This window comes from Glycine soja, chromosome 15 (assembly GCF_004193775.1).
Source record: "Glycine soja cultivar W05 chromosome 15, ASM419377v2, whole genome shotgun sequence".
In the NCBI taxonomy this organism is placed as follows: domain Eukaryota; kingdom Viridiplantae; phylum Streptophyta; class Magnoliopsida; order Fabales; family Fabaceae; genus Glycine; species Glycine soja.
Window position 1 is genome coordinate 9,039,352 of NC_041016.1, and position 13,186 is coordinate 9,052,537.

At 30.5% G+C, this 13,186-nt stretch overlaps 2 protein-coding genes across 2 annotated transcripts; both read left to right on the forward strand.

Moving 5' to 3' along the window:
- Window positions 1-2,340: 2,340 nt before the first annotated feature.
- LOC114388550 (tonoplast dicarboxylate transporter-like) lies at window positions 2,341-7,048 on the forward strand. Its single transcript, XM_028349094.1, has 6 exons — window positions 2,341-3,168; window positions 3,979-4,456; window positions 5,660-5,703; window positions 5,817-5,912; window positions 6,040-6,553; window positions 6,652-7,048. The coding sequence occupies exons 1-6, from the start codon at window positions 2,728-2,730 to the stop codon at window positions 6,687-6,689; spliced, it is 1,611 nt and encodes a 536-aa protein (XP_028204895.1). The 5' UTR covers window positions 2,341-2,727; the 3' UTR covers window positions 6,690-7,048.
- A 2,487-nt stretch (window positions 7,049-9,535) lies between these two features.
- Window positions 9,536-10,317, forward strand: LOC114386531 (cysteine proteinase inhibitor 1). Its single transcript, XM_028346547.1, has one exon. It carries the CDS (start codon window positions 9,681-9,683, stop codon window positions 10,017-10,019), a length of 339 nt encoding a protein of 112 aa, XP_028202348.1. The 5' UTR covers window positions 9,536-9,680; the 3' UTR covers window positions 10,020-10,317.
- Window positions 10,318-13,186: the final 2,869 nt, after the last annotated feature.

Genomic DNA, 13,186 nt, shown 5'->3' on the forward strand with positions numbered 1-13,186 from the left:
TTATATAGTATAAATTGGTTGAAACAATACCAATTTGTACATCTCATTGTCATTCTCATTTTTCAGTTGTGAACCTCTATTTTTCATATTCAAGCCAAGTTAATTTTTTTTTTCCAAATTTAAGCTCAATTAATTTTTTCCCAAATTGATCCAAATCAATTTGATTGATGAAGTTATATAATTTTTTTACAAAATTACAACATGCCTCCTTCAACCCAAAATTTACAAAATTGTCCTCCCCCCACCCCCCATTTTACCACCACCACCAAATTATTTAATGTCAAACACTTAATCCCTTATACCATTAATTCTCAAAGTTCACAAACATTTCCTTCAATCCCAGCAAATAGTCCTATGATGGTTTCAAATAATGACGTTGGTTCGTAATTTCCATAATTTTTTACTCAAATTGGACTAGACAAGATCGTCGTTGACGAAATAGGAGGGTCTTCGACATAAAGGAAGCCTCGAGTCACCTTTGTAGTAGAAGAAGATATACACCTCATTAGTTAATGACTCAATATCTCAACCGATCCAATTATTGGTGCTGGTCAAGGAAAATAAGCGTTTTGGTTTAGAGTTGTTAACTCCTTGGTAAGTGTATCAATTTGTCAAAGTAATATTTTAAAATGGTAAAATCAAGTATCATTTTCCGTAGGAATTTTGTTTGTACTCAAACTAGTGCATATTCAATTTGTGTGCAATTAATGAATAAAATTGAGAAATGCGAAGTGAATCATTTTGTTTGTAAATTAGACAATCATGTGATTTTAAACTAAGACTCAGCAAAAAAAAAAAAACAAACATTGAGACTGGCGAAGAAAAGTGAATGCAGGAGTTGATTATGTTGGGGACTTCCTACCGAAACTTCTCTTGATGTAATTTGGTTAATTTTTCTCTATTTAATCGTGATTCTTCACATGAGAGAGCTTAATTCCCCTAGTTCCTTTCTTAATCCCTCAAGAACTAAATTAGTTGAACTGCATGATTAATAAAGATGTACAATTCAACTAAACTGTCTCACACTATCCCTAGCAACGAAGCATTTTAGATGCTCTTCCAAGTTCTAAGGATTAACCACATTTTCCAATGCTTAAACCCTAACAGCATATAAATGGATGATCAGACCAAACACATGGAAATAAACACAAAGGAACAATGAAACTAGTAATAATATTAAATAGATAGTAAGAGTCATTGCATCAAGAGAGTTTGGTTGAAAACTCCATAAACAATGAGTTGTTTAGCCCTTCATGATCATGAAGAACTCAATTGTACAAAAGGGTGTAAAAGATGAAGGGGTAAGGAATGAAGATGAATCCATGGAAGAGGATGGGCTCCCAATGGTTGTCTTCTTCCTCTAACTCAAGCTTTAGGGCTCTACATTCTTTATGAACACGAACCCCCTTCCTCTCTATTTTTTTTCACTTAAAAACCATCATGAGCTTGAGATTTCATGAAAATGCGTTGAGCGTGCTATGTGCGCTAAGCGCCCCTTCGCATGATTGTAGATTCTCCATGTTGTTTCTTCATGCTAAGTGGAAACCCTCCCGCTAAGCAACAACAGCTCATTAAGCGAGCCTAGCGCGCTAAGCGCGAATCTTCGGACTTCAACTTCTTTTCCTATCCCTTGCCTGTATTTCTACAAAATTAAAATCACCAAAATAGTATGAATTAACAGTTTAAAAACTCAAAGGATGCCAAAATTTCAATGATTTACACAAAAGAAGCAATAAAAATGAGAGAAAATTATTAATTCTTATATGTTTTAATTACAAAATCTACTTATGCACATGAGTTATCAAGAGTCATGAAAAATTATAACAAATTTTGAGGTGAACTCCATGAAACAGTAGTTAATCACGATGACAAAAAATTAATCTGAGCGTGCAAAAATTCAAAGGTCATTACAACTTACAAGCAAACGGTATCATTGAAGAAAAAGTTGTTGCACAAATAACAATATCATGCTTAATACATATGCCATTTGGAAGGAAGATGAAAGAACCGATTTTGGTATAGAACATATTTGATGACTTTTGAAAGATCAATCGAAATAGTTAAAGCAGTTTATAAAAATTAAATTTATACTCATTTTCCTATTTCTTAATATTTATAATTTTTCTTCTTCAATGTTTCATCAAATTTAATTATTTAATTAATTATATTTAATTTAATAAATAATTAAATAAAATATTTAAAAATAATATTTATATAAAATCTACAAAAATTATCTACGATCCCAAAATAAAATCTAAGATTAAAGAAAAAAAATAAGACAGATATTAAAAAATCTTCAATTCTATATAATATTGTAGATACATAAAGAAAGTAATCTAAAATCTCAATTTAAGATTTAAGATTTATGAGTAAAATGCTCTCTCGCAATTTAGAATCTCGCACCAACCACTTTCACATGCTTAACAAGTTAAGATTTGCCATAAAGTCTTGACTTCAAAACTCGAACAACTCATACAACACGAGCCACGTCAGCCAAAAGCATCCTAATCAGACCTAGGTTGTAGCAACGAGTAACCGTAATTCTAACACTAATCTCATTTGTTCCCATCCAAATAATAATAAAAAAAAAGGAAGCAAATTTGCCCACTAATTCTGAAAAGTCCAATATTCAATAATAAAAGCCCTCACGCATAACTTCATCTCTTTCACAAAAACCGTCTCCCGCAAACTCATTCTCTCTGCGACAGGATTTTTGTTCTCTCCAAGATGGTCGGAGAACACAGTACGACGTCACCAGCCTCCGGTGATCACAAAATACCACTTCTTCCCGTTCACGAGCCAGTGGAAGGAACACATACAAACATCTCCTTCAGCACCAAATCGATTCTAACACTACAAAACTTCTACGTGATTCTGGGACCTATGCTGTCTCTTTTCATATGCCTCTTCGTGAAACTCGACGCGCCACCCACCAGCCAGAAAATGCTTGGTGTGATTGCTTGGGTCTTCTCTTGGTGGGTGACGCAGGCCGTGCCACTTCCCGTCACCTCCATGTGTCCTCTGTTTCTGTTCCCAATTTTTGGGATAGCTTCAGCTGATAGCGTGGCGCACTCTTACATGGACGACGTCATCACCCTCGTTTTGGGAAGCTTCATTCTCGCTCTCGCCGTCGAACGCTACAACGTTCACCGGAGATTGGCCTTGAATGTGAGTCACTTCCTTTTTGTCTCTACTTTAGTTTCGTAAAAAAACAGACTTTCCCTAACTTTTAAATTTTTGCAGTTTTTTTTTTATTTTTATAATTACAACTGAGTTTTCATGACAATTTTGTGATTAAGTAGTGGTGTATAATAATTTTCGTTATTTATTCTAAAATTTATTCAGATTTGATTTACGTGTCTTGCAATTATTTTGGGGAGTCAATATCATGACCAGATATACTCAATTATTTGCTTTTGGAAATAATTAAAGTTGGACTTTCTCTCTCAATCCAAGAGGAAGGCAATTTTGTATTGAATAATTCTATATTTTTTCTTAGAATTTAATGATTATCTAATAAAATAATTTTATATTATCATTTAATCATAATAATAAATTTTAAAATTATTATTGTTTGATATATTTTTTTAAAATTAATAAATTTATTAGAGATAATAATTTGTAATTGAAAGATAATATAAAGTTAGTTTATAATTTTTTTCATATTTTTAATTATTAAATGAAACAAATATTTTTCTTTTGACTGAAAATGGAACACATATTAATTACAAAATACTAAGAATATTTAATTTTTCATTTAATATTTATAAGGAATTATAAGAAGATAAATAAGAGAAATATAAGATGATTTAGTATTTTCTATTTGTGTCCCGTTAAAAATGTGTTATTATTAAAAACAAATATTATTAGGGTGGGGAAGAGGCAATGTTTCCTATTTCTGTTGTTTTATGGGAAAAAAAAAAAAACAGCGTCGTACCAAGCGTGATATGATTTGTAAACGTGGCGTGGGACCTACAGGTAACACTGCTGTTTTGTGGCGACCCGGTGAATCCAGCGCTGTTACTGTTAGGGCTATGCGCGACAATATTCTTCGTGAGCATGTGGCTGCACAACGTGGCGACGGCGGTGATGATGATGCCGGTGGCGACGGGGATCGTGCAGCGGCTGCCGCAGGCGCACGAGCAGTCGGAGGCGGTGAACAAATTCTGCCGCGCGGTGATTCTCACGGTGGTTTACGCCACGCCCATCGGTGGAATAAGCACTCTAACGGGAACGGGTGTGAACTTGATAATAATCGGAATGTGGAAGAGCCTCTTCCCTGAGGCAAAGCCAATAAGCTTCAACACGTGGTTCTTCTACGGTTTCCCTGTGGCTGTTCTCATCCTCATTTGTTATTGGTGCATCATTTGCCTCCTCTATGTGCCCAAAGGTTCGGCTCGGGCTTTGTCTGCTTACTTGGATAGAGCTCACTTGAAGAGAGACCTCGAAGCTCTCGGTAAGTTTCTCATTTCAATCATATTCATTTTTTTTTAAATAATTAAATTCGTATTAAAAATGTGAAAATTTGATAAATTAATTTTTACAAAAATAAAAATTTAAATTTAATTTCTGAATACATGAAAAATATGATAAATTAATTCTGTAGATAATTTAATATTAAATTAGTTTTTAATGATATAACTTAATAATAAAATAATCTTTTAATTTTAAGTATCAAATTAATTAGTCACATATTTTTTATATTTAAAAATTAAACTTATATTATTTATTTTTTAATATCAATTTGTCACCATCATTCTTTTTGAACGAATTTGACTAATTTTATTTTTTTCTTGTTTAACCATTACATAACTATTTTTCAGAAAAAGTTTATGCTTATCTGGCACGTAGGACACTTGTCAACTTCAATCTAGCCATTTGCTCTAAAAATAAATAAATAAATAAATATTGTAATTTAATATTTTAACTATAAGTTAAAAGATAAGGCATTTAATATCTTTATTATTAGGAGGAATATTATTACTCATATTTTATGAGATGGATAAGGCACGACATATCATCTTCAGTTATCTATGATCAAAATGGGAATGTCAGACTGTTAAGACTCAAGACAATATTTTAAAAACAATTAGGTTATTCGTTATCTTTAATATCATTACTGTTCTTTAAAAAAATATCATTAGTGTATTTTTTAATGAAACTACATTGATCAATTTCTTAATCAAAATTTTCAAGAAAAATAGGTAATATAATATAACCGTTTTTAAAAGTATTACATTGTTGGTTTAAAAAAAAAGTATTATATTGTATGGAAGTGATTAATTAAATCGTGAAAGCTAGAGAAAGTGAAAAAGAAAAAGATACGGACACACCAAAAGCAAGTAAAATTTAACACGTTTGGTTTTTTCAACTTGAATGTATTTTTGCATAGTAGTCCGAAAGGAGTGATCTTCGTGTCTGGCCTCGCGTGAAACGGGTCGGAAGGATAATAAGGGACATGTTTGGAATGACGCTTCCCATGGAAATTGCTCATTGCATCTTAAGTCTTAACAATGCACATTATGGACACATCTCACATGTGACATGTCCTTCACATTATTTTATTTATAAATAATAAATAAACTCGAGTTTAATTTTAATAATAAAAAATACTTCAAAAAGTTAAGACAGTTGCAATACTTTTTATTGATGTTTGCAGGTCCCATGGCTTTTGCCGAGAAGATGGTGTTGTCTGTGTTTGGGGTATGTATACCGAACTAACTAACACGTTTTAAATTCTTACACTTAACCATGAAAGAGATTAATTTGTCTTCAAATATGGCATTAACTGAAGTGAAATGGTGAATTGAATGCAGTTGCTGATCATACTTTGGATGACAAGAAGAATAACAGATGACATTCCTGGATGGGGATCTTTATTCCATGACCTTGTTGGAGATGGAAGTGTCAGTGTAAGTACTGTACCTACTATAGAGGTTTTGTTTTTGTTTATATATGACTCATTAATTACACCAAGAATTGGAGTCTCCAAATATTATTGAAACAGAACCAAAATGAAGCCTTTTTTATACAATGTAGATTATGGTGGCTGTTTTATTGTTCATAATCCCAAACATGAAGCAAGAGGGGGAGAAGCTAATGAGCTGGAATGACTGCAAAAAGCTACCTTGGAACCTCATTTTGCTTCTAGGAGCTGGTTTTGCCATAGCTGATGGAGTACAATCTAGTGGCCTGGCAGATGTGTTATCAAGAGCCTTGGATTTCTTGGAAGATGCTCCATACTTGGCAATTGTTCCTGCTGTTAGTCTAATATGTAGTATTATCACTGAGTTCATCACCTCTAATGATGCTACTGCCACCCTTCTAGTCCCACTTCTTTATCACATAGCAAGAACAATGCATGTGCACCCTCTTCTTCTTATGGTCCCTGGAGGAATAGCAACCGAGTTTGCTTTCTGGCTTCCAACTTCTACACCATCAAATGTAGTTGGCTTTGCCACTGGACACATAGAAATTAAAGACATGCTCAAAGTTGGCGTGCCACTCAAGGTTGTTGGGATTGTTGTGTTATCTCTTCTCATGCCATCACTAGGTGAGTTGCCTACAATTAATCTCTGTTCTAGTAAACAAATGCTTTGAGAAAATAATTTGGTTGAAGGTATTCTGACGTTTTAAGTTTTGTTGTTGTAGGAACTATTGTTTTTGGAACAAACAATGATACTCAATAAGGGACATTGACCAAGGAAAACTCTCGTTGGTTTGGAAATTGATTGATTTCTTCTCCAAATTGCAGAATCTTGTTTGTCTAGGAGGTTAATGAAAATTTAAATGTGCAGGGCCTTCTGCTATATTTAGGTAATGGGGAATACCCTGTGTAGATATCAACAGGGCAAAGGAGAAGGAGAGAAAGATCTCCATCTCTTTCTTTCTTGCTTCTATTTTGTATTTCTTTGTTAATTTGTTTATAAGTTTTTTACAGGGTTATATTATATAGATACAATTATTAAGTATAGGATGAATTTCCAGCTGTTGTAAATCTTTAAACCAGTAATAGATGAACGGAATTGATTTTTTTTATTGTGTAAAATGCATTTTGTTGATCTGGAAAACTCTTTGTCGCTAGGAAACTGATTTTTTCTCCAAAGAAAAACTATTTGGTTCGAATTAGTTTTGGTATTTTAGCAAGAAAGTGCTGATTTCTGTCATAAATCTATATATATATATATATATATATATATATATATATATATATTCTTAATTCTTAATTAATATTTATTTAAAAGAAGATCATTTCCTTTATTTAAATTTATGTGTGTTTCATGTCTTGTGCTATTTTACTGAATAGCGGTGCTGTCAATTTCTCCAAACTCCACTTTATAATTTTTGAGTGGGTTGGGTAGTTATCCTATATATGTACGTGTTATAAAGAATAATATTAGAAGTAGAAAATGGGTGTATTTGGGAAAACTAATTTATAAGTTAACTAAATTGATAACCTAGCTGAAGCTTATAAGATAATTGGAAGACAAGAATTAAATATCTAAGGAATGAGGATGAAAACCAAAAAGTGTTGCTTGAGAACAAGAAAGGAAAGAAAAGGTAAGAGAAATGAAATGAATATGGAAGTGAGAGGTGTTGGAATGGGTGAAAAGAGGAAGAAAAATATATTTAAGTTAAATTATTTTGAAAAAAGGAGTACATTTAGCAATATATTTAGTAATTGCCTTTTCTTTTATTTGTAGGTACGAATTAAGCTACTTAAATCCAATCTGTAATAGATTGTGCATGTGGTATAATATTTTTTTACCCCTAACGAAGATATACATGCCATCAAGCGTATAAATTAATTGATACATAGTTGTTTTGATTTATATAAAAGTCTTAAATATGTAAATGTGCCACTTACATTAAATATTTAAATGAAAAATTTTGTTTCTCCTTGAAAATCTTATTTACCTCAAACAAAATTACTTTTAATAAAGAATAGTCATTTATAAAAATATAATAATAATCAAGATATACATAAAAATAATTAATAATTATACTAATGATTTGAAATACTTGTTTTTCGTAATTACCAATTAAAATTATTTTTCTGTTTGAAAAAAATAACATTATTGTAAATTACATATCAAGACAAATTCATAGAATATAGGAAATAAGATTATTTGTGATAAAATATTAAAAATCATCTCATAGTTAAATATCATGTATACTTGGGCAAATTAACAGTATTAGATTTTTACTATATAAAAATAAAGATGGAATTAATTATAACAAAAAATAAAAATATGCGGGTATATATATTTTTTTATAATTGAATTTATGATTTACTCATTTACTCATTGTGCCTTGTATTAGTGGATTTGAGAGTCATTATCACCAAATAATCCCAACGTTTGTGACAAGTCATAGGGAGGAAGGTGGAATTGGATGTCTTGATTTGTGGGCCGTAGCACGTAGTTCAATTCCAAATTTAGTCCATTTTACATTATTAATTTATTATGATAAAATCGTCCATATCTATTATTTCTTTCATTAGCGCACATGGTTTCGGCCATGCGTATCCATGGGCTTCTATATCACATCCCTTCCCTTCTCGTCCCACTAATCAAATCACACGACATTTTTTATTTTATGGGTATTTTTTTTAAAAAATATATTTTCCTAAAATTAAAGAAAAAAATAACATTTTATTATTTTTATTATACTAAAAAACAATTTTTGCAAGACTAAAGAGGACGATATTTTCTCATCTGAAAGTTAACCAACTATTAAATTGATCCCCGGGTGTTTATATATTTCTAAAAAGAATATATATTATAAGACAAAATAAAATAAGAATTCAATTTTAATAAATTATCGATAAAAAATATATTATCAATTAATCATATATTATTTCAAATATAAACTGTTACGAGACTCAATTATCGGTTATGTTATCATATGCAATAAATTATAATTAAATGATAACTAGAGATTGATATGTATTTTTGCATGGATCCTGCAAGTTGGTCTCCTTAAAGTATTTCCAATAAGTATTCTTCCAACCTGATTTCCACACTGGAGATCTTTTCTTCTATAAGTACAAACAAGATTTGCAAGTGTTTCAAAAAATAAATATTTTAATATTTCTCTTAAAAAAAATTTAGATACACATCTGGTCAATTATAAAACTAAAAAGTGTTTTAAGATCACAAAATTTAATTTTTATTAAAACAAAAAAATTAGAGAGATCTCTAAAATAACATGACAGTGCAGGATGATTAAGATTATAAATTTTCATCTTTTATTCGAGATGTGCTTAAAACATTGGTTAATAATTAAAAGAGAAAAATATTTAGTATGAAATTCATAAGAAAATGTAAGAATGATATATATAACATAATTTTCTACCTTCCAATAAAGATATTTTTATTTTAAGTTTCTTAACTAATATTCTAAAAACTAATTAATGATTATTTTTTATTAATAAATTGTAATTTTGTTTAGGGAGAGAAATTAGCTTTGATTCCTTAACACTCTAGTAGTAACTTTTATAATTGAGCGGGGACAGGAACGCGTGTTTCACCCGCAATATGATAGGAACTGAGAGGGCAAAGATACGGTAGCGCTAGCCCACACGAGAAAATTGAGGAAAAGGGCGTTAAGCGCGTTTTTGCAATGCTATAAATAGCAGAGGCCATAGCTTAAGATGATTATCCAGCATTTGTTTGACAATGAGACATCAGTGCCTCCTTCTGGTCTCCCTGGTGTTGGTCTCCTACGCTGCCCGGTCGGAATCAGCGCTGGGCGGCTGGAGCCCCATCAAGGACGTAAACGACAGCCACGTGGCGGAGATCGCCAACTACGCGCTGAGCGAGTACGACAAGCGTTCTGGGGCCAAGCTCACCCTTGTCAAGGTCGTCAAGGGCGAGACTCAGGTCGTTTCCGGCACCAACTACCGTCTCGTCCTCAAAGCCAAGGATGGATCCGCCACGGCCAGTTACGAAGCCATCGTCTGGGAGAAGCCTTGGCTCCATTTCATGAATCTCACTTCCTTCAAACCCCTTCATTAATCTTAGACCCATACTTTTCTTCACTTTCTCTCTTATCATATTTCATGTGTTAGCTATTCTGTTTTTCTCAATAAGGTTCCTGTCATGTGCTAATGAATCTCAAATTGTATGTTGGATTATGGATTCCTCTATTCTCTCGCTCTCGGGTTTTTCTGGAAATTTTGTTTGTGGTTTCTGCTTTTCAGGTTTTCATATTTATTTCTGTGGGCGATTCGACTTTGTAATTTCAATGTCTAAGTGTGTATTTAGTTACCCATATCAATTTGAAATAGTAATTTAATGATTTTGTACCTGTAAATAAATATGTTACTCCTCTTTTTTCATTTTAATTTAAATTGACATAACCGAGTAAATTTTTTTTTTAAGTGATTTTGTTAATATATTTCCTATTTTATTCCTTTTAAATGATTTGTTTTCACATAATTCTTCAAATTAACTATCATAAATTTATTCTCTCACTTTTAAAGTTTGCACTAACAAGTTCTCTTATTGGAAAACAAAACGTTTTGTGAGATACAAAGTATTGAAACTTCTCTCCATGCAACAATTCATGTTCTTTTGGTTGATTGGTAATAAGTATACCCTTGGATTTTTTAATTATTTATTATCTAATTTTATGAAAAATATATAAAATAATTAAAGGATACAAAGGTGTAATTGAGAAAAAATTACCTTGAAATCTGAAAATGACAGATAAAAAATAACAAAAAAATTTAAAAAAATGCGGCACTTAAAAAGAAACAGGGGGAGTAGTTGTTCTTTGTTTTTTGTTAAAAGATTAATAATGGATTCATCTCTCCTCTCCATTTTATCCTTAAACTTCCAACTCCCTCAATCTTCCTTCCACCATTAAATTTCCAACCAACAAGTCAATTTATAACCTTGAAATATTAATTAACGTGATTTTATTTAAATTCTACCCTATTTCTCAAATATAAGAGAAAATATTTTTTTAGTCAAATATAAAATTTGTTAACTTATTTAATGTTACCATCTATCTTGAAGACATCCTTTATTTGATGTTTTAGTTCCAATAGCTCTTATTTATTTCTCATTATAAGTTTTAAGAAAGGATAAGTTGAGAAAAATAATTTTTAATTGAGATTGATATAATTAAATGTGATTAATTAACTTTTTTTAATTAGAGTGAATATTTTTTTCTTTATACTTGGAACAGGAGGGAGTATATATCAAGTAACTTTTATATTAAATAAAAAATTGAATTTTTTAACTTATTTTTATAATAAAAATATTTAAATATAAGTCATGTTATTTTAAAATTATTTTTAACTTTTTTATAAAAATTAATTTCATTCAAAATTAATTTTACAAACATTTATACAAGTATAATTTCTCTTCTTTGAAACCATGGAAGAGAAAAAGCAGCAAGGTTGTGGAACGGGGTCAAATGCGGCTCAAGGTTTTAAATGACTCGAGTCTTTAGTAATATTGTGACGTTGGGTAGTGAATAGTGATTGTTGAACAACTTGTGTAAAAATTATGAAGAAATATGGGTAATGTGATTGTGAAATTTTTCTAAATCATGATATTACTGTCATAGTAGTATATAATTTAAAATTTTGATGATGCATGCTAGTTGTTTGAGAAATGAATTATTAGAGTCTGATCTTTTCGCCTCTTGTTTGTTTGCAGCTTGTTGTTTTGGATATGGAACTGTGTAGGGCCGTTTCCATTTAAATCTTTGCGAACATTTTTCTTTGCCGTGTAGTGTAGTGTTGAATTCATGATAATATATTAAATTATGGTTGCATAAATGTCGGAAATTTTAAAATATTTTGTCAGGGGTTGATTTTAAAAAATTAAAATTAGAAAGTTTTTGCTAAAAAAAATAAAGTATACAGAGTGGTAATTTTATATTTCTGATATAACAAATATTTTACTAATATTTTTTTATGTCTATATCCATTTAATTCTTTGAAATTATTGCGTTGACACGACTCAAACTTTACATTAACTTATTTTAATTGTTTGAAAAACATTGTATGTTACAAACCAACGAAGAAAATTGTTGAAAACGTTAAAAAAAGAAGATGAGTTATGTGCCCTCTCAAAAAACTTTAAAGTGTGAGTATAATTTACTCTAAAAAAATCATGTAAATAAAGTCTACCAAAATATATTATTTATACTTCATGATTAGAAAACGAAAGAGAGAATTTTTATTTTCTCTTTTATATTAAAAGGTAAGATACGAAGATAATATAAAATTCTTACAAATCAATCTATTAATGTATCATATCTAGTTTGCGACAAAGGTATATATTATTTTAGTATTTTAAGTTAAATCACGTTGAATTGCTTGATTGATAAGTTGTTAAAATATGCGCTAAAGGAGAAAATTTTAAATACTTTACCATAAATTTGATGGTGATCGTTTTCATAACATTCTTTTATATTATTTTTACAACCATCAAGGATGAAAGAGAATCTGAAACGATTTTTTTCCTAATTCTTACCATAAAATGTAAGGTGCGGGGAAGGAAAAAAACAGGTGCGAAAAATAATATTTTTTGAGTTATATATTTTAACCATAGATTTAAAAACCACTTGATTTGATATAAACAGTCATCTTTTTAACTAAAAAAATGTACGTAGATTCATTTTCTGTTTATCAAAACCACAAATATGAAGAAAACTTAGCATAAGATCGATCTTATTATCTTATAAGCAAAGTTTGCATTCATCTCTTTAGAGTGGGTAACTATATGTCCTTTATAATTGTCGTTTTGAACCTTATCTTCGACTAAAACACTTCTCTTCCTTTAAGATACGTGTTTGTGACTCTTAAAAGTCCTTTAGCATTAAATTGGGTTCATATTTGTGCAAAGTGCTAACCCGTCCTCACATGTTACTGTATTTAGTTTAACCTAGCTTGGGTAGTAGAACTTACATAAAAGCTAATTGGCTAAGTACCGGAAACATGTGAATGTCATAAATGCCGGAAACTTGTGTTATAGGCCTTGGGTAATGGGTAGTGCATATGCGATCTCCAACTTATGTTATTATTATTATTATTTTTTATTACAAAAACTTATGTTAATTACGGAACATATAATATTATTAAAACTTAATTTTACTTTTAATCCTTAAAGTCTGCGATTGTGCGGATTTTGTCAATTAAATTAATTTTAAATTATTTATCATAATT